Source organism: Manacus vitellinus, unplaced genomic scaffold, assembly GCF_001715985.3.
Source record: "Manacus vitellinus isolate BGI_N305 unplaced genomic scaffold, ASM171598v3 scaffold_12_pilon, whole genome shotgun sequence".
In the NCBI taxonomy this organism is placed as follows: Eukaryota; Metazoa; Chordata; class Aves; order Passeriformes; family Pipridae; genus Manacus; species Manacus vitellinus.
The window spans coordinates 7,465,312-7,484,042 of NW_021938949.1; the positions used below are offsets into that span (position 1 = coordinate 7,465,312).

Genomic DNA, 18,731 nt, shown 5'->3' on the forward strand with positions numbered 1-18,731 from the left:
GAATTTTTTGCTGATAAAGAGTTGCTGGGAGGATGTTTTCAGCTGAGCTCGTCTTTCCACAGTAATGCCTTTTAGCGTGTGCAGGAGGGTTGAGGGTGTGAAGAAAGAAGTGCAGGCGAGCAGGGCAGGAAAGCTTTGCCTTACAGCAGCCTGACATGTTTAAAAAATAAAGACTATCCCTGAGGAGCTTTGGTATGCCAAATGTGTTAGTTAAATTAGTATTGAGTGCTCGTACATGGCGAGCCTTCAGAAGTGTGAGAACGTGGGGCTTCGAGCGCAGCTTCCCCTCTCGGAGGCCCCTTTCTGCTCAGGATCTCAAGCAGCGCTCACACCATCTGGTGAAAGCATGGGAAAGGGGGATAGGGATTTTTCCCTTCAACCCCCACTCCTCTCTGGTAAAGATCCCAAAGTTCACTTTCTGCAACGGGACTGAATTTCTGCTGTTCGGTTTGGGAAAGCAACACCTGTAAACTCCCCCATCCCGGGGCACCTGGTGGGCTTTGGGTGGGTTTATGAAGGCTGGGAGAGCAAAAAGCACGTGGCTACGTGGAGGATCTGTGGTGCAGCCCTGGGGTTTAACCAGCATGGATCTTGTTATGGATGGCTGACGTTTGCTTGGCTGGGAAGGACGTTGTGTGGCTCGTATAGTTTGCCAGGATAATAACTCAGCAGGGAGTACCTATGGAACAGAGAGGGGGGGAAAGAGAGGAGAGAAAAGCCTGCAAAGAGCAAGTTACTACCAGACCCTGTTAGAAACAGTCGCCAGTTTTGTTGAGAGTCTTGCTTTAATCTCAGCATTCTTTGTTATATTTCTTTGATCAGAAGGAAGTTATTGTTTTGATCAGGAGGAAGCATATAAATGTTCTTTAAGGAATTTCTGCATGGGGAGGAAAAGAGATACTGATTTAAGAAGCCAAACCTTTGTTCTAGGTTTGCTGATACAGATCTATGTCTGCCTCCCCGATTTTGGGGCAGTAGTAGGTGACTTGGACCCTTTCCAGACATTTAAGTAATTTCTAGTAAGTTGGCTTTTGTCACCACTACCAAGGGTTACCCAAAAAAGCTTATGGATAAAATGATATCCTTTCTCACATCTGAATGAATCAAGTAAATGTGGCTAAATTTGGTGTTAGAATGGATTTAAATTATTTTATTGTATTTAGCAAAATTGGTTTGCATTTTTGGATTTCAGCCAGCATTTTTCAAATAAAAAGAAATAGGAATGTAGTTAAACACTTACTGCTTCCTTTTCCTCCCAGGAACACAACTAGAAGTAGGTATAACACACTAATTCAGCTTGTGACAGCTTCAAGCTGGTGTGTCTGTGGCATCCACGTTTGTTGTACCTATATATGTGGATGGTATATGGAAGGGGTTTGCCATTTATTCTAGGTCTACCTTGAACAGAAGCATTGCATGGGGATTAATTTTTTTAAAAATCAATCTCATGCATGTATAATAAATTCCACCCCCTTTCAAACCCACTCATGCACTTGGATTTCTAATGAATAAGCCTGCATATTTATTCATGAAGATTAAAAAAACTGTAGAGATAGAGAGGCAGCTGGCTGAACTATTTTTTTTTTATTATTATTATTTTTGTTCTTTAAATCTGCTGACCTGTGATCAGGAGTAAAGAGGAAACCCTCACTGATTAACTCAGCTGAGACAGACAAAATGGCTCAGTGATTTACAGCTTAGGTACAGAACGTGGAATGCAGAGAAGGGGGAAAGTGGGACTGAAAATATCCTGTTTATGTTTTAAAAAACACACCAAACCCACAAAATGACTTGTTTTCGAGGTACACCTTGCAAAGCCCTCACACATGGGGGCCCTGGCTGACCTGCCCTGCTGCGGCCGTGCCGTGCCCAGGTGTGAGTGTTTCCCGCCCCTGTTTCCCGCAGGCCCTGTTGCTGTTGGGTGGCATCGCTCTCTCCTGCCTGGCTCTGGACCTGCTCTTCCTCCTGTTCTACTCCTTCTGGCTGTGCTGCCGCCATCGGAAGAGCGAGGAGCACCTGAATGCTGACTGCTGCTGCACGGCCTGGTGCGTCATCATCGCAACCCTCGTCTGCAGGTACGTCTGTGCACCCAAAGTTTTGGGGGCTCCCCGAAGTTATTTGGGGTGGTGCATCCTCTGCATGCGCCTCCACACTTAGCCTGCTGTCTGTAGTTAGTGACTGTTGGCAGTAATTCCTCTTTCTGTTTGATGTGTGTGTGTTTTAAATATCTGTCATGTATTTTCTTCCTTTCTACCGCTTGCCGAGCTGCCTAATGGTTCGAGCAGTGTGAAAAGGAGTAGCTGATGTCCTGCTCTTTGATACTTTTCAAGTGAGAAATGAAGGACACTCCGTCCTTGGGAGCTTATCACTTAAATAGGATGCGCACGGTTGAAGTATTTATCAGGTCTAAATGCAGATTTCTTAGAATCTGGTGTCCAAAAAGAATGGCTGTGTGGGAGAGTAGATTAGGAAGAAAGAGACACAGATGATTCTTTTGGGTTTGGAAGGATTGGTGTTTGACTGGAGGGAATGTTCAGATTTTGCAGCCTGTGTAAGACACTGCTGCATTTCATTATCTCTGCTAATGTGCCATCTCCAAGGGCACTCCAAGTAATGGTTCAAGGGTCAGCAATGCTCCCTGTTATGACTGAGCAATAGAAGCTTTTGGGTGTGAGGTGACAAAAAGGATTTCTGAAAAACAAGAAAAATCCAGTAATGAGTGGACAACGTGTGTAGAAAGAATCCATAGAGAGAATTTCCTAGAAAGTGAATGGTGGGGCATCTGAAGGGAGGTACATGTTTGCAGACTTTGAGAAGGAGCCTTGGATCTTGTTTTGACTTGGGCAGAATGAGTATTTGGAGCTCTCTGGATGTGTGTGCCCCACATTGAGCACTGCATTTCTTACCAATTCCAAGCATCATCTACTCTTGCCCAAGAGTCAGGGTGGCCTTGGTTGCCCCTCTGTGGGTCTGGCAGGTCTGGGAGCAGTCCCTTAGTCAGAGGAGACAGCAATGAGTCGATGGTATTTGATGGTGCCTTGTGGTTCACTTTTTGTGTGAGCCTGCTGATGGGTGGTGGATCTGGTGTGTGATCTGTTTGGAGTGTGTTCCTTGAAGCCCAGGCTCAGCTGTTCAAGGGCCAGACTGTGCTGCTGAGGCATTTGTGTATTTTCTCTTTCGAGGCACATACTTAAGAGAATAGCAAACCCTTGAAGTATTGGAACAAACACCGCAGAGCAGGCATTGTGTGTTGAGTTTAGCAGCTGGGGATGGATTTACTTGTAGAAGCAGGGGCTCAGGGCTGTGGAGGAGACCTTCTGTACCACCTGGTATTGCTGTGGTTGCAGGGAGCTCTTCCGTGCTCTGCTGATTGCAAATAGGTGCCTGGAATGGAAAGGCAAACCACAGAACAACTCACAAAGAAGAAATCTCAGCCTCATTCACTTTCCTTTTAGTGAGCTTAAGAGCTTCAGCTGCATCCATTCCAATCCACTGAGAGTGCTGTGGTCCTAACCCTTTCTTACAGAAGCTCTGGCTGATGCTATTTATAGCCTGTGCTGCTGCTACAGGCCCTTGTTAGCTATTGTTGTGCAGCATATGTGACCGAGACAGCTGCTGCAGTGTGGTAGTTGTGTTTGTTTTTAATTGTAGAAAGGGTGACAAGGAGGTGTTCTGCACCTCTCCAGAGCGTGTGTGAGACAATTTAAAATTGGAAAGTCTGAGTATAAATTCTGGTAAACTTGATGCAACTCTATCAAGTCCACAAGCTGGAAAACTGCTTAGGCTTCCTCAAAATTTTAACCACTGGTGTACTATTTGTTTCTGCAAGTATTAAAGGCAGAAGTATCCTTAGAACTTAGAATCTACAGTGATATTGGGTGAATATTTGTCTTGACTTTTTTAATTAAGTTTTTAATTTCCTCCCTGAAGTCAACACACTTAAACAATGAGGAGGTTGGTACCATCATGGTGAGTGAAGGTGCTGTCCCAGTGCTGCTGTTCCTCTGCAGAGCCAAGGTTGGTTTTCTGCCCCTCTACAGCAACTGGATGCCACAGAGCACTGGAACCAGAGGCTCCTGGCACTCTGTGAGTGTCTGGGAATGCAGATACAGATTCCAACAAGCAGGGACTCTAATCTGTGCTAACAGGAAGTCACAGTTAAGTACCAACAGTTAGATTGGTCCACTGGATATATTCTATGCTAGCTGTGTGTTACACTAACAGAAGTGCCAGACCAGCTGTGGCTGTAGTGGGGTGTAAGGCTGTTCCAAACATCAGCCTGGGAGGCAGTTTGTAGCACTGTTTGCAAGAGGAGAGGAGTAGCTTGGGTGCTGAAACAACAAGAGGTTCCAACCAGCAGCTGGTCCAGTCTGAGTACTTTGAAGTGGACTATTGTCTTCCTAGCTGAGAACTAGTTAACTCTGGTTAAGTCCAGCTGTGCCTAGTACATGCTTATCTAGGTTGTACTTAATCCCAGGGGGCTGTTTGTACTGTGAATCCTGCTGTATGCACTGGGTCACTGTTTCCTGATATCTCCCTGTTTCCTATGTGCAAAAGGGAGAATGCTGAGCCAGCAGGGAGGCATAACTGGTTAACAGGGGCTCTCCAACAAAATGTCTCTAATGAGCCTTCCCAGTTGCTCCAGCCACAAAGCTGCAGGAATTATTAGCCTACATTATTCCTTGAATACTTAGTTCATTTCTAGTCCTTACCAATTTTGCTTAGTTTCTGTGTGTGGGGAGCTGTCTTATAAATCATATCATCCACCAGTTAGGTGACCTTAACTGTCCTAGAAGGGAGCTCAGCACCTAGGGTGGGAAGAAAGCTTTGTGGAGATGATACCTGAAAGAAATGGGTACAAATAAATGGTGAAAACTTCCTTTCTCAAGTGCCAGTAATAGCACTTTCCCTTGGTGCGAAAGTGCAAGGTGGTAATTAGACAGACAAATTAACATTCCTCCTGAGAACAAGAAGTCTAAAAAGGGTTCTTCATAAGAAGTTCCTGTAATTAAAGATGACTTGGTGTAGTTAGATTATTCATTTCTAAGGATGTGATTTGAATGGCTAGTGCTCATCTTTTCAGACTGGTGGCTGGGTACCCAGGAGGGTTTTGCTGCATGTGTGGGTATTACAGCAGGAGGATCTCATCACCAGAAGGCACATATGTGCTCTCTCTATCAGATTAATGTGCTGCTGTTCATGTATATCTTGTGCAAATCCAGAAAACACTCTTTGGGTTTTTGCAGGTCATGTTACAAGCAAATTCAGATTGACACTTGATTTGTCTTTTCTGGTTCTTTATCAGGGGGTTTCCAAAGCCCATGTGACTCTTGCATACCAACAATGGGAAAGCAGCTCTCCAGACTTGAATTTCTTGAGTCTTGCTGAAAAGTGATACTAAAGTGTGTGTACAACCTGCAGGCCTTTAAATCACACTGTTGTATCTGTAGGAATACATAGAAATCCTGACATGCTGATCTTCTGTCTCACTTGTATAACTCTTTGAGGAGCTGGTAGTGTACTATCTAGTGGGTTTCTGTGGGTGTGCACTGGTGGTGATAACATTAAGTTCAGAAGTACAATGTTTTCTTGACTTAAATAAGTGGGTTTCCTAAAACTTACCAAAATTATTGAGTAGCCAAGTGGTTTTTTATGTGCACTATTGAGTAGCAGGAGCAACTTTTTAGATGGTCTGTAAGACCTCGATAGATTAATTTTTAAGATTTTACTCAAAAATATGAATGAGAAGGAACGCAGGGGAGGGGTGGTAATGGTAGTGGAAGTGACAGGAGACTCATAAAGGTAAGTTTGGAAGAAGGAATTGAGGATGGGATAGTATAGATTTGGGAGGAGAGAGGGGGGTGTGTGTGCTAGGGAGGGGAGTGTGACAGAAGCAAGACTGGCAGAAATAGAGATGACTTTCCTATAAGAGCACTGAAAATGTGTTGGAGTATCTTCCAGAGGGTGCTAGGGTGGAAAAGAGCTTTGTCATTCAGGAATGATGTGCTTGTATCCGGGCTGTGTGACAAAAATACAGGCTTCTCCATAGGGTGATGATTTTGTCATCCTGTAGTGGGAGATGGATCTGCTGTATCTTAGGCTACTGTGCCTCCCGGGGTTCGTGCAAGAAGCCATGTGATTTGTCCTGACCTCAAGGACTTATGCTGTTGGGTTAGGATGAGTTGATCTATTTTTATTTTAGAAGAATGCACTTAAATAGAAGGAGCCCCTCTGTTTTCCTTTAATCATATAAAAGGTAGTTAAAAACTAGTGTAAATCCTTAAATCTGCTTTAAACAATAGCAACTCATATCAGCGTGTGTGGGCAGGGATTTGAAACAACTGGATTGGATTTAGATGAAGCCAAATGCAAACAGAAAACTAAGCAGCAGCAGTTCCCTCACTGCCTGCCCTTCAGCTCTGCTCCCTCCTCAGTCACAGCGTGAGTCCAGGCAGCTGCCCCTGGCCTGGCTTCTGGAATGGTTTCCCTCTTTAGAGTGATAGAAAGGGAACTGCCACAAAACTGTACAGCCTGCTCCTAGGGGGAGGAATGGCTGTGTAAGTGCCCCTTGCTAGCACAGGGTGTGAAAGCAGGGCTGGCTTTTGCTGGGCAGTAATGGAATAATTAATGCTTTATGTGTAGTTTCCAGTGAATGTATGAGCCGCATGTCTGGAGGAATTTATTACTTGGATTAAATGGCTTTTATCCCAGTTCTTGTTGCTATAGTGTTTTCTTTCAGGAGTAGTGGCTGTGCCTGGAGGGTTGGGGCAGTGGGAGCTGTGGTTGGTGCAAGGATGGATGGGAAGCCTATGGAAGGCTGCTGGGGTAGTTCTGCCTCCAACAGGGTAATGAGTTTCAAGTCATTTGCCTGTAGTTGCCAGCTCTTCATAGCTGGTACCTCTGAGTAACCTGGCTAATGTACCTGCCTGGGCTGCATCTTTAAGGGCAACTTATCTGCTGCTACTTCAGAGTGCTGGTTCTGAGTCTTTCTCAGCAAAACAGTGCTACTGTGCTGGGAATACTGAGAGCCAAGCAGCAGGTTTTGGGTACTTACCAAGTGCTGAAAGAATAGGCTTCTAGTAGCTGTAACAGGCTGAATAGAAATTGCTCGCTAATGAAAAGGGTCAGATCTGCCTATTCAGTGTCGAGAATGTTCTGGAATTTATTTGGTGTCTGTAACAGAAACAACTGTTAAAGTTTTCTGCAGCTCAGGAGGATGAAAGGGTCCGTCTGAATTTGTTTGCTCTGATAAGGCAAGGGGAAATTCAAGCCACGGCTTTGCAATTGCTGCAACGGGATGCTGAGTTGCCTTTATCCTGGGCATAGCTCTGGATCTGTAATCTCTCTAGTTCAGGGGGAGGAGGGGTGGTGTCTTTTTTATCCCCTCCACCCCCGTGCATCCTAGGCATGCGTTATCAAGCTCTGATAATAGCTGCAACCAGGGAGGAATGCAGAGGGCTTTTCTCTCTTTAGTTATCAGCATAATTTGCATTAGGAAAATGTTTGAGGAATGGTGTTCATGAAGACAGAGGCTCATTTCTTCTATTAATGCTAAATATTTAGAGTTCCATACCTGCTGCCTCTCTTTCTGTATACAATGTAGGCTGCCTCATGTCCCTAGAAGACTCCTCAGCTGAGGCTTTTATGGGCCAAGCTCTCTATAATTTATGGAGATTCAATTGCTGGAAAAAGCATGAGGCTGACAGAGATTTTCCTAGTGGATCTGCTTCCAGTTCATGAGCTTGCCTTCTGTTTCTTGTTACATATGAGGAGAAAGTACAAATATGACCAGGTGAACTATATTATTCTGCTCACTCTTTCGAAGTGGATGAGGCCAGGAAAGGAGGGATGGATGCAAGAGAGGAGAGTTGTTTGGACTGCAATGAACATGCCAGAGCAGATCTTTGCAAGGGTCTGTTCTGTAGGCAAAGCCCACTCTGGCCTGCCTGCTTGGGTTCATTTCCCAGCTGCTGGTGGTGATGGTGAGGAAAGCCTAATGTCCTTTGGTGACCCTTCCTATTAAACAAAGGCACTTACTTGTTCTGAAAGCTCTTGTTTGGCTTGTTTCCTTCCTCTTTGATTCCTTCTTCAGACCCACTTTGTAAGGGCAGTGCTATAACCCAAGCACAAAGCTGTTGTGAAGGAACTAAATGTTTCATCCAGAATAACTTCAGATTTACAACAAAACCATCACCACCACCACTTTGCTTGCCACTACCACAAACACAACCTTGGTGCCTTGAGAATCTTCCTAGAAAAGATCATGGATACTCTCAAGCTAAACATGACATGAGAACAGAAAAACTCTCTTGGTAATGTTTGTTTTCCCTGAGTTTAGTTGTGTGATCCCTTCACAAGTTCGTTACTCTTCTATTATTAGGAAATATGGGCTTGGGAAGAGGAACTGTGAGTTCCTGCAGTGATATCTTAATACAAGAGGTATTGCTGACTTGCATGAGATAATCCTCTGGTTGCAATTCATTTACAGGATCTTCCTCCTTTAAGTGAGGCTTAAGTTAATATGGTTTACTTCATAATTGGGCCGGACTGATATGTGTGGACAGTTATGGCAAATCAGCTGATAGGTGGTAATTTGTTAAGCAGCTGGAGTTGAATTGTGTCTGCAAGCTTGAAATTCACTTGCCTTAAAAATAAATAAGTCTTTTGTCCCAGTAAGTTATTAAACCTCCCTTCCCAGTACTCTAAATCAGTGTGACACAAACGTTTCTAATGGGAAGATAAATCAAGATGATGTTCATAGATACTTCACAGGGTAGAGAAAAGGGTATGCAAAATGTATCCAGAGGAACCACCACCACGGGCAAGCAGTCACAGCAAGCTCTTTGTGTCCTGCTTTAAACAAATGTAGCCAAACAATCCACATTTCCTGTCCAGAGAGAGCACACGTCTCCTGACACAGCAATGGCAGCTCTTGCAGGAGCCACTGGAGAGCTGCGTGGCCGGCTGGGTTTTTGGGAGTCCAGATCCAGCCACAGACAACCAGGCAGTTCTCTGACAGATTTTCATTATTTTACCATAAATTAAATATGCATCTTGTGGTTTGCCCTTCATCACAGGGATGCTGTGCAGAATGTTTACAGGTGTGTTTTTCCGGCGGTTGCCGAGGAACGTAATCACTCCGAGCTCCCTTTGGGAGGCAGCGGCTTCCCTTCCTGTGGAAGGTGCTGATGTGCCTGCCCGGGGTGCTGTAGCCCTGTGTTATACAACCTGCCTGTTAGCTCTAACTCTCCCCTTTCTTGCTTGCTCTCTCCGCAGTGCTGGGATTGCTGTGGGATTCTATGGGAATGGGGAGACCAGCGACGGCATCCACCGGCTGACGTACTCGCTGCGCCACGCGAACCGCACCGTGGCCGGTGTGCAGGACCGGGTGAGCACCGGGAGGGGTGGCAGCAGATATGGGCAGGGTGGGAACGAGCAGACTTGCTCAGCACCTCTGCGCCCGTGTCTCTTCCTGTTTTTCGTTCGTATCTGGGCTTATACATGTGCTAACATTTCCATTAATGGCACGGTGATTTCTTCAGCTCTTCTAAAAATATCAAAGCAAACACAACTTGTTAAATGAAGTCTTCTCTTTGCTAGGTTTAAAAACAGCTTCTGATCAGCTCTCTTCCACAACAGGAAGAGGAGGCAGGCCAAAGCAGACAAATCTCTTAGTAAAATGTTGCCTTTTAATACCATCAGTTGTTCCTGTGCTACCTCTACTTCCACGGTATCACACTGCAACCCTGACGGCTGCAAAATGTGAATATGTGTTCAGCTAAAGCACCATCACTGGGCTACTTGCAAACAATCTCCATTACAGATGCTTTTAAGTTGCTTTTGAAGGGTAAGCAGTCTGAGCCTATTAATGTAGAGGACTGATAATCTGGAAGCTGTCCATGACTTGCTAGTAAGAATGACTTCCCTTTAACTTCCTTGACTTCCTGTCCTTCAATATTTTTCTTTTTCCCCCCCTCTTTTTTCTTTCCTATACTCCAGGTGCTGGATACTGCAGTGGCCCTGAACCAAACAGTGGAACCCAACTTGCTAGTGCTGGAGGAGATGTTCACAAAGCAGACAGACTACCTGCATGTTGTCCAGAAACTGCAGAGTCTCTTGGATGATCTGGTCAGGCAAACAACTGAGATCCCCTTTTGGAAGAATGAAGAGGTGTCTCTGGAGGAGCTGGCGATTCAGATTGACCTCTATGACTGGTACAGGTGTGTCACAGTAGTAGTGCTGTAGTGCAGTGGTTGTAGAATCTGCTTTGGCCTGTTCTGCAAAAATTATGTGCATGTTCTGGGTGGCTGAGCCAGAGGCTCTGTATATCACTGCAGATGCTCTTGGCCCCCGCAGCTGATTCATTTTACAGCAAAACCGAATCCACTTTAAATCAAAATGCACAACAACTTTTTTTTCTAAACTGTGTTTACAACCAGCTGAAGAGAAACTTATTCTCAATGTACAAAATCTGTTTGTGTTCTAGCATACAAACCATGGGGGGGAAAAAACATGGTTATAGAACAGATTAACTAAAGTAGAGTAGAGTAGAAAACTGCACTAGTTCCATAAGTTAACACCACACCCTAACATTCCTTTTTATTAAACATATTTAATAAAAGATTGCATCAGCTGTATTCCACAACAGAAAGCCTCTACCCACACATGTGGAATAAATAACCGAAGCATTTCCTAACAAATGTCTCGGAAGTTCAAGAAGCTACAATGCCTTTTCTTCTTCTAATGGTGACCAGTTGCATATAACTTCACCCTACTGTGTGAACAAGACTAGCAGTCTCATTTCTCAACAACTGTGTATGATGGGTGTGTTGTATAAATGCTTCTACCTGCTTTTTACTAGAAGAAAACAAGGGCCATGTTTTCCTCATAAATCACACTAGGTTCTTGATCTGTGCTTTTTATACACCAGTTTTCCTTTGCAGACTGTGTTTTTGTTTTCTGCAGATGGCTGGGATACCTGGGCCTGCTCCTGTTTCATGTCCTGATATGTTTGCTGGTGCTCTTTGGGCTCATTAGAAACTCCAGGGCCATTCTTATGGGGTAAGTCCTGACCTGGGCACAGGGCATAAGGAAAGCCAGCTGAATGCAAGTGCCTGGCAGTGTGAACCTCTGCCTGTTGTCAGTTGATATCAAGAACATCTGAAACTGAAATTTGCCTCTCGGAGTGGAGGAACTCTGTGGAGTGCAGCTCTGTGGGCAGGATTAGGGCTACGTTCACGAGGTGTTCACAGGAAGGTTCCTGAGCTGTAAAAGGCAGTGGTTCTGGTGTCCATTGCTTTCTCATCAAAGATGAGGAACTCATCTGCACGGTCTGCTTTCCCCTGGGTGGCATTGGTAGCTTCCATTTACTGTGAACATCCTCCCTTAAAATTACAGGCTTTAAAAATCTCCCTTTGATTCTCTCCAGTTGGGAAGGTGTTTGTTAATTGATGATGAGCATTGCATGTGTCTACACAACCTGGTAGCATGCCTTCTGTGTCACGGTCTGCTCTTGTTTACCTTGGGCTGTCACACCTGGAGAAATGTTAAACTGAGAACAAGCAATGGTTTACAGTTATGAGGAGGAGTCTTGTTGCCATGGTACTGCAATATTAATGCATGACTATACCTAAAAAGCACTGAAAATGCCCTATTACAAGGAAAAACCATTCCCCTTCCCATCTTGTAGCTTGGTGTAGCTTGGCATATTTGGCAAAGACACTGGTATCATAAACACAGTGACAGTTTGACAACTGACACGGCCAAGAGTTTATCCTGGTATGTGGTGATGCCATTAATAATTGGAGTGTGTATTCAATTTTATTATTTGCCAGATGATTTCATACCTGGCAGGTTATAGAGACAAAAGTCCAAGTGCACACACAGATGGCAAACCCAGGGTTTAAATTAGAATCTCATTCCCTGTTAGCCAGAAGTTCATATGAAGGCATTCCCCAAAGGGAGCACATGGCATAAAGAAGCAAGTGTATCACAGCCAGGCAAGATGGTGAAATGCCAGTTTTAGATCTTTTAGCCAAGCAATCAGTTACTGACCCAGTCATCTTCATTTAAAGTAAAACAACAAATGTGTCTTATTGATTAACATGCTCAGCTGGAGGCACCAAGCTGTGTTGTCCTTATGTCATAAAACCTCAGAACCTTGCTGATCCATGGCTGATAATTTTTGTGTCCATTTGGAAAAGGCATAATAAAGTCTTTAGTGTCTTATTTCAGAGTGCAGCACAGATGTCAGTCTGGTGAAGCTCCCTTAGTTCTGCAAGATAACCCACAGATCCATTCACAGAATAGGGATTACTTGGAATTAAAATAAGTTGGTAAACTGAGGGATAGATTTTTTTTTAATGGAGGCCCATAAGTTTATTTTTTAAGGCTCTAGTATTCAGTGAGAGAAATGCAGCAGAAAAAAGGTATGTCCCTTCCTCACAGAGATGCTTGCACTACGTTTGAATAAAGAATATCTTGGTTATGAACAGATTTTTGTATTGTTTAGGGTGTGGGTGGGAAGGAATCTACTTATGTTTCAAAGCCTGAGAGGGAAAAAGCATCCCTAAGAGAGCAAGCCAGTGTCCCTTTACTTTGAAGACAGAGACACATAAAATGAAACTGCTTATTAGTCTGCATCCCTGTACCTGAGGGAGTTGAGGAGCACTACTGCCTGAATATCTCTACCACTCATACTGACAGCAAGGGTGAAGAGCTAATGTGCTGGTTGGGGAAGTGCAAAAGTCTTTTCCACCAGTGTGTGCCAGCTGAATGTCACCGAGACCACTGCTCTGTCATCTCTCTACCTTCTGTCTGCTTGATAGCAGACACTTCCCACCCTTTCTGTCAGTAATGAGGTCCAGCTGTCAGAACAAAACCTTAAATCTGTGCGAAGATGGACTCACATGGCAGTGGTAGGGACCTAAACTGTTGCTGTGAACTGTTTGCCTGCAGGTGACTGTCTTTCCTGGAGCTATGTGGGTTTCTTAGGTGCTGTTCAGGTGCATCAACTTGGAACCAAAGTCAGGTGTCCTAACAGGGGATGAATGTTTCCTCACACTGTCTGTAGCCATGTAGTGCTTACACCAAAAAACCTCATTTATTGTAGACACGGGAGACATTTGTCCAATTTTGAATCAGTATGGGTTAGTGAGATTTTCTTTATATAGAATATATATATATATATTAAAAAAAGAATATATAGAATATATTCTTTATATAGAATATCTTTCTTTGATTATCTTTGGACCTGGAAAATAAAGTCCAGAAAGGGAACAGGGAAAGTGATGGGTCACCCACCTGCCAATCTGCCTCCCCTACAGCCACCCCAATGTCTTTGTGCCTTTGGTTTCCCTGCTAGAAGTAGGGCAATACTTTGCTTCCACACTCTCCCCCTTTCCCCTGCAGACTCAGGGCAGGCAATGTGGGAACCAATAGCTGGACATGAACCTCTCTGGTTGCTGCTGTCCATGGCATTTAAAACAGGAATATTTATCTAAAGATACAGTCAGTGGTTGATAATTTCTTGGGTTCAGTAACTGTTTTGGACTCCAAATAATACATCTTGTGAAAGGAACTGCTTGAAATCAGGTCTGCTACATCTGCCATCTGTCTGTCTCCCACAGGGTGTGCTTGCTTGGGGTGTTTGCCCTGATTGTCAGCTGGGGATCCCTGGGCCTGGAGCTGGCTGTCGCTGTGGTAAGTGGCTCTCATCCAAGTCCCGTCCACTCTTTGCCGCAGGTTTAGCAGACACGAGATTAATGTTGTGTTGTGCCAGTTTTATACCATATCCTGTTCTAAGTAACTGTCCTAGCAATTTCCATCTAGGAAAGGTACAGAGCTGCTCCTTGGTGTGGTGTGGTAGCTTGTACTCCAGCACTGCTGTGCTTGTGTAAAGCAGTGCTGGTGGGGGTGGCGATGAGAGACCTCAACATCTGAAACACCCCTAGAACAGAAGGTTCTCTGATGCTAACCTGGCTCAACTGCTCTTTGATACTAGTGTGCTTTGATATTCCTTTTCCCTTTTGTCTTCCACGTATCCAGGGCTCCAGTGACTTCTGTATCAACCCTGATGCTTATATCTCCAAAGTGGTTGAAGAGAATGCAGTGCTCAGTCCTGGTAAGTGCTGGGACTGGCTTTGGGACAGGGTTCTGCAGCTCCAGCTGTCACACGGGAGCATGGCAGTGGCTGAGAATTTGAGGCTGTGTTTGAAACAGAGGAGCTGGCATACAATGAGAAAACAATACTTGTGGAGCTCTGGAAATAGTGTTTTTTCCAAAGAGGCATTTATACCCTGGTCAGAAGTGTAGACATATGCCTCAGAAAAACCTTCAAAACTTTTCTTCTGCCTTGACCTTTAAATGGAAATAACCGATAAGATGGAATAACTGAAGTCCCTGGATTATTTTGCATTAAATGTAGCACTCTTGACTCTCGTTCTCCTTTCTAAGTGACAGAATTGTGGCAAGAGCAGTGTGCAGTTTGAGTTGTCATTTTTAAAACTTGCTCTAAGGTCTACATTCTTGAATCTAGAATGCTTATTTTTGTATCTGTTATCAACAAAAACATGTAAGCTTTTATCTTAATAGTGGCTATAAATAGTAGCTTCTCTAAAGCTAATTGAAAGAGTAAATGAATGGAAACTGCCACAAAGAAGTATGAATTTCCCTTTCTGTTATAAGTGCAGTATTTTGACCACTTTGCTAATCCTGTTCCACTTAAGATAATATACCTGCAACACAGTGGCATCCAGCTGAAGCACTGATGGATTTGGGGTTTGTTTTTCCTAATTTAGACTGAAGTGGCTGGTGAGATTAGGGGTGCCTCTAAATTGAACCTCAGGAGGGCAAAAGTGGCACTCAGAACCATTGCTTAACAAAAAGGTGGCTTGGTGCCTCCCAGCAGAGATACTCTAAGTTCTAAAAAGAAAAGTATTTTTAGGACCCAGTCTGCTTCTTAGTTAAGAAAGTTAACTTTTTTCTCCCTATCTTCTCTCTCCTGATGGTTCCTTTATCTAGTTCTGTGTATGATAAAAGACAAATAAGCAATGACACTGATTTGCAAAAGGAACCACTTGCATTTTTCTTGGTTCTTATTTAGTGGAATCAGAGAATCTTTGCCGTGTGTGCAGAAGGTTGAGTGTATGGCTGTGTGTTTAGCCAAATGATATCTCTCTCTGTGCATCTGGTAGGAAATTAGGTATGTAACTGTGGCTGTGGATGCAGGGATTGGAAACAATAAGAAGCATCTATGTCTGGAGGCAGAATGTAGAATAAAAGAGTATGTACAGATTGATATTACCACCCTACATCTTATTTTTGGAATGCCTTATTTATTGATTTCCTGGGAAGGAGATGATAGAGCCAGGCAGCTCTCTTTGTAACAAAGAGATGTAGTGAGGGAAGAGAATGAGTGTTTAACACTGCACAAGGTGAAAATCCTGTCTTGGCTGTGAAGGTGCCAAAGATGTGGCTTCAGGTGCTAAGCTTCCTGGTTGTTCAAGGTGGGTCAGTGAGGCCAAGGGAAAACATCTGATGCTGATGCCAGCTGTGGGCTGTGATAATTTGGTAACCCAGATCAGCTCTGGAGCGTGTTTGGTAACAATCAGGTTGACCCTGGGAAACTGAAGAAAGGCCCCTTTGTGCTCCTTCTCCGTTTCAGTTGTCCTTGTCTGCTTGGCTCCTGCAGTTTTCGTTAATCAGTGTCGTTCATTTGGAGGCCAACGGGACTGATGTTCCGCCCCTCCTCCTGCTTCCCCCGGCACGGACAGGGACAGGGACAGGGACAGGCAGCTCCCCCGGGTGAAATCAGGCTCTGCTCTGGCAGCACCGCCAGCTAGAACAGTTGTTAGGGCTCCATAAATAACAGTGAATGGGTCTGAGCAAAACGGTGAAGAGGAGGAAGAGCAGGTGTTGCCACAGGCTGGAGTTGGAAGGGTGGCCCCTCCGTGGGTGGCTGGTGTGTCAGCTCCCTGCTGTGAGGCAGCCGTTGAGCGTTCCTGTTTTTCCCTTTTTCCAGAAGGACATCAGTCTGACTCCCGAGCCTGCCATCACACCAGGCAGCTGGTTGGGCGATGATCGAATCCTCTGCCTTTCCCATGTGGGTTTTCACTGCTGTGTCATAGTTTATGATCAGGAAGCTGCAGAAATAGCTTTTGGTCTCCACTGTTGGAACCCTCACGAGGAGGAAGGAAAATCACGACACGGGGAGTGCAGTGTGGCACTGCTCAGTGGCACTTTAATCCCAATAATGGCTCCTTAGAAAAATCTTTAAAAGTCTGGAATAAGTGTCAGTGACCCTGAATGTGCCTGGCTGTAAATTGTAGAAGCTGCTTTGTGGATCAGTTGAGCAGTGTATACAACCAGATGAGCTCGAGGAGACAGGGCAGGCAGCTGGGAGCCAGCATTGATGCTGGCCTCTTGGAGGAAGATACCCTGTTTGAAGGCTCCTGGTTCCAGTGCATGGGCTCTTCATACTCTCTGGTTTGCTCTCTCTGCTTTTTGCATTATGTTCTCCAACATTAACACCAGTATAGACACGTGAGGCAGAAACACTTTGATTGCTCCAGCAAGTTTCACCACAGGGTACCCAACTGTGATTTTTTCAGTTCAGAAAAGAAGTGACTAAAAAGGGGAGCGTGAGTGGGTGGAGGGGCTCTGGTAGACCATGGAAGAAGAATCCATGGGAGTTAACATATATGTAGGAATCACACTTGCCTTGGGAATCACTTTGGCTGAAGTTGGACTGAGAGTCTTGCCAAAGAGGTATCTGCTTTTGGTCAGTGCTGGGGTCTGTCATACTGGACTAGGTGCTGCCATTTGATTTTAAGGATATAAGAACAAACAAGTAATCCTAAGAAGCTTGGTAGTACTGGGTCAATTTTTCTCTTTAATCATTGTTTTTAGTTGGTGTTATTAAATACAATGTATTGTAAGATTCCCTATGCTCTGCCATTAACACTGGGACTGAGTCATCGGTATTTGCAATGGTTTTTTTGTTGGTGGTGGTTGTAGTTTTCACAGAAAAATAACTGTGTTGAATACTGAGCAACTAGTATGTTAATATTCTTGTTTATGCATTAATTGCTGTTTTCAAATCTAAATGGAATTAATGGAGCTGAGAATAATCTGATTAAGTGCATTATTATTGTCATGTTTTTAGCTAGAGAGGAGATGTTCTTGTTTTGCAGATAATAAAATGTGCTGCATTAAAAAAATGATGGGGGGGCAGAAGAAAGAGGCAAAGAACCTTAATGCAGGTCTCCTGGAGAAGGAAATACTTAAATAATTTTGCAGAAGAGGCTGATGTATGTGACTAACTCGCCCTGTATTCATTAACTGAGATAAAGCCAATGGAGTTGAACAGTGGCTGTATAATCGGCTCCTGCTGCTTCTAAAAAGACTTGGTGCAGCCAAGATGTTTATTTTCAAAGCAGGAGGCCATCTTCTAGTCCCATTCTTTTTCATTGATATAATGCTATTATCAGATGACTTATTGCATAAAATTAAATAAAAAGGCACAATCTGTCTAAACAACAGGAAGAGCTTTCTCCAGATTCTCCCACCAGAAATCTGCATGAACAGCCACTCACTTCATCTGAGGGAGCTGTAAAACTCAGGGGGGGATAATGGAGCCTTTTACCTCTGGTCCAGCCAAGCTGGCCAGGTTGGATGCTCAGATATAAGCAGGGAGTGTTCTGGTCATGGCCAGCCTCCTGACTGGCCTCTCACTGATTCACTCTCATCTTAGAAGCCCAGAGCTGAATGAACCAGAGGATTGACACCACCACCACCACCTCAGCTTCCTCACTAGAAGTAAGATCAGGACAAAACCTTGTGTGAGGCATGTGGTGTCTGCACACTTACCTGAGCTCAGAGAACGCTGCAGAAAAGAGTTTGCCACAGAAACACTCTCAGGGATCCTGCTGAGCTGATGGTGGCATTGGGAAGCTGTTTTCTTGTGTGGTTTTGTTGGACTCCTGATTAGCAGAAGGCTCTGAGTGGAGGGCAAGCAGGGTGGCTACAAGCTCTCTGCTTTCACCAATACAAGAGTAGGATATATGAGAGAAATGTAAATGTTATGCAGATACTTCCCTTTGCTGTCAGGCTGGTACCTTAGGGAAACAAACCTCCTTGGGGAGAACACGTTACCTGGGCAAGAAACTCCAGCCAAAAGAGTCGCCTTCCTTTGACATCACAGGTGATATTCTTCAGCTTTCTCTGATTGAACCCACAGGGACAGCCTCCTCTGGGTGTCTATGTAAAATGCAAACTGCTTGGAGAATGCTCAAGTAGAGATGAAGGGCTGTGAAAAGCTGTTCTAGGTGTGGGGATTTTTTTTATTTTTTTTTTGAGCTAGCATTTTTTTTCTGATTGCTTCCTACAGACCCTCTCACTGCCTTTTGGCGGGTGCTTAATGCCATTTTTGCATTTTGGCTGGGCTTTGAAGTGAGTAGTAAGTCTCCACAGTCGCAGAACCAGTAAGTAGTTCTAGCAGCTGAAGCTGTCTTTAGTAGGCAGCTCTACTTTCCTTTCTAGGAAAAACAGACTTTGCAAAAATAAAGCATTTTAGGTAGTTCCCTTCCTTGCCTTCTGCTCCCACATTGCCTTTGTACCAAGAGTGGGTCAGGAGGACTGTTGCTGGCAACAGCAGGCATGGGCAGCTGCAGATGTGACCCTGCCTAACCCTTCTGCTATAAACTAGATCACCTAAAGGCCAACTTCAAAAA

At 44.4% G+C, this 18,731-nt stretch overlaps 1 protein-coding gene across 1 annotated transcript in view; it reads left to right on the plus strand.

The window, feature by feature from the left end:
• The first annotated feature begins 235 nt into the window (after positions 1-235).
• TTYH3 (tweety family member 3) overlaps positions 236-18,731 on the plus strand; it is a 39,644-nt gene continuing 21,148 nt past the window's right edge. Inside the window, exons 1-7 of the mRNA XM_018067642.2 lie at positions 236-254; positions 1,874-2,075; positions 9,277-9,388; positions 10,000-10,220; positions 10,966-11,061; positions 13,629-13,701; positions 14,047-14,122. Coding sequence (XP_017923131.1) covers positions 236-254; positions 1,874-2,075; positions 9,277-9,388; positions 10,000-10,220; positions 10,966-11,061; positions 13,629-13,701; positions 14,047-14,122 — 799 coding nt within the window. The remainder of the gene's footprint in view (positions 255-1,873; positions 2,076-9,276; positions 9,389-9,999; positions 10,221-10,965; positions 11,062-13,628; positions 13,702-14,046; positions 14,123-18,731) is intronic.